Raw genomic sequence first — 1,730 nt, 5'->3', positions numbered from 1 at the left:
ACTGCTAACCAAATCAAAAATAGATTCTTCTCTCATTTTGCTGATTTGGTAGAGAATCAACCAACACAACCTATTCAAACTCATTCTGTTTTTATTCCTGTTAATTCAGGATTTACTGTTATTGCAAATTCACCTATATTTTATTAGTAAAATAAATGTTATTTCATTCAATTAAATAGTATTATTGATATTCGTTGTTATTATCTTTTTTATTAAAATATGTTTCAAAATAACTTCTTTTTTTTCCTTTAAGTTAAAACAATTCACTATTTTAACTGAGTTATTTCATTATATTCATGAAAATTGGTTTATTATTATTTTTTCATGAAGTTGAACAAAAGAAATACTCAAAAACTTTCTTTTTAAAATTTTTTTCTTGTGAAAACAAATTATATAAACATTTTCTTTTTCTTTTCTTCTTCATATTCATTAATTGTTTTTTATTTATAACTTCAATGTTTTGAAAATCATCAGAAAATATTAACAATAACCATTATTTCAGAAGATATTTTGGTTGTATCTTTTCTTTAGTTAACACTTTATTATACTTCCAAATTTGATAAAGGGGTTGTAAAATGGAGTTGTATAATAATATAAAAGTTTATTCATATTTTTATTTTATAAATATTATTCTCACTTTAAAATAAACATTATTATTCAATTGATTGTCTTTTATATTATTCTTCCTTTTTCTTTCAACCTCTTTCAACCTCTTTCTTTTATAAAATACATTCAATTATATTATTATCCTTTTTAGTTATCAGTTATTTTAACTTCAATCTTACCATCTTCATATCCTATCTTAATTTTACTCTTCTCTTTCATCACTCCTCCTATTATTGATTTTGTTATTTCTGTAACAACTGTCTTTTCAATATATCTTCGCATTGGTCTTGCTCCATATGCTATTGAATATCCTGCTTTAATGATTCCTTCTATTGCTGCTTCCGTCATTTCAACTTCACTTCCTGGATATCTCTTTTTAATGACTTTAATCACTTCTCCCATTTGTAATTTAACTATTTCTTTCAATTCTTTCTCTGAAAGTGGTGAAAATACTATAATATCATCCATTCGATTGAGAAACTCTGGTTTAAACGACTTCTTCACTATTTCCATGACTTGTTCTTTAACTTGTTCATCAACTTGTCCTGTTGTTTCTACTCCTTTCATTATTATTTCACTTCCTAAATTCGATGTCATAATCACAACCGTATTCTTAAAATCAACTGTTCTTCCTCTTCCATCTGTTAATCTTCCTTCATCCAATAATTGTAATAACACATTAAATACTTGTGGATGTGCTTTTTCAATTTCATCAAATAATATTACACTATATGGTCTACGACGAATTGCTTCTGTTAATTGTCCTCCTTCTTCATATCCAACATATCCTGGTGGTGCTCCTATCAGTCTCGACACACTATGACTTTCCATATATTCACTCATATCTATTCTAACTATATTTTCCTCTGAATCAAACAATTCAGCTGCTAATGCTTTTGCTAATTCTGTTTTACCTACTCCACTTGGTCCTAAAAACATAAAACTTCCTATTGGTCGTTTTTCATTTCCTAATCCTCCTCTACTTCTAATGATTGCATCACTAACTGCTGTCACTGCTTCATCTTGTCCTATTACTCGTTTATGTATTTCACTTTCTAAGTTCAGTAATCTTGCTTTCTCACTTTGATTCATTTTAGTAACTGGAATTCCTGTCCATCTACTCA

At 27.4% G+C, this 1,730-nt stretch overlaps 1 protein-coding gene across 1 annotated transcript; it reads right to left on the bottom strand.

Annotated features, from left to right (window-relative positions):
- Positions 1–753: 753 nt before the first annotated feature.
- On the bottom strand, positions 754–1,698 carry EHI_094680 (chaperone clpB, putative; the record flags this gene model as incomplete). Its single annotated transcript, XM_001914511.1, has 1 exon — positions 754–1,698. The coding sequence occupies one exon, from the start codon at positions 1,696–1,698 to the stop codon at positions 754–756; it is 945 nt and encodes a 314-aa protein (XP_001914546.1).
- Between the last annotated feature and the right edge of the window lie 32 nt (positions 1,699–1,730).

The sequence above is a fragment of the Entamoeba histolytica genome, genomic scaffold (assembly GCF_000208925.1).
Source record: "Entamoeba histolytica HM-1:IMSS scf_1104750517741 genomic scaffold, whole genome shotgun sequence".
In the NCBI taxonomy this organism is placed as follows: Eukaryota; Evosea; order Mastigamoebida; family Endamoebidae; genus Entamoeba; species Entamoeba histolytica.
The sequence above is the reverse complement of the archived record's forward strand: the minus strand, read 5'-3'. Positions and strand labels throughout refer to the sequence as shown.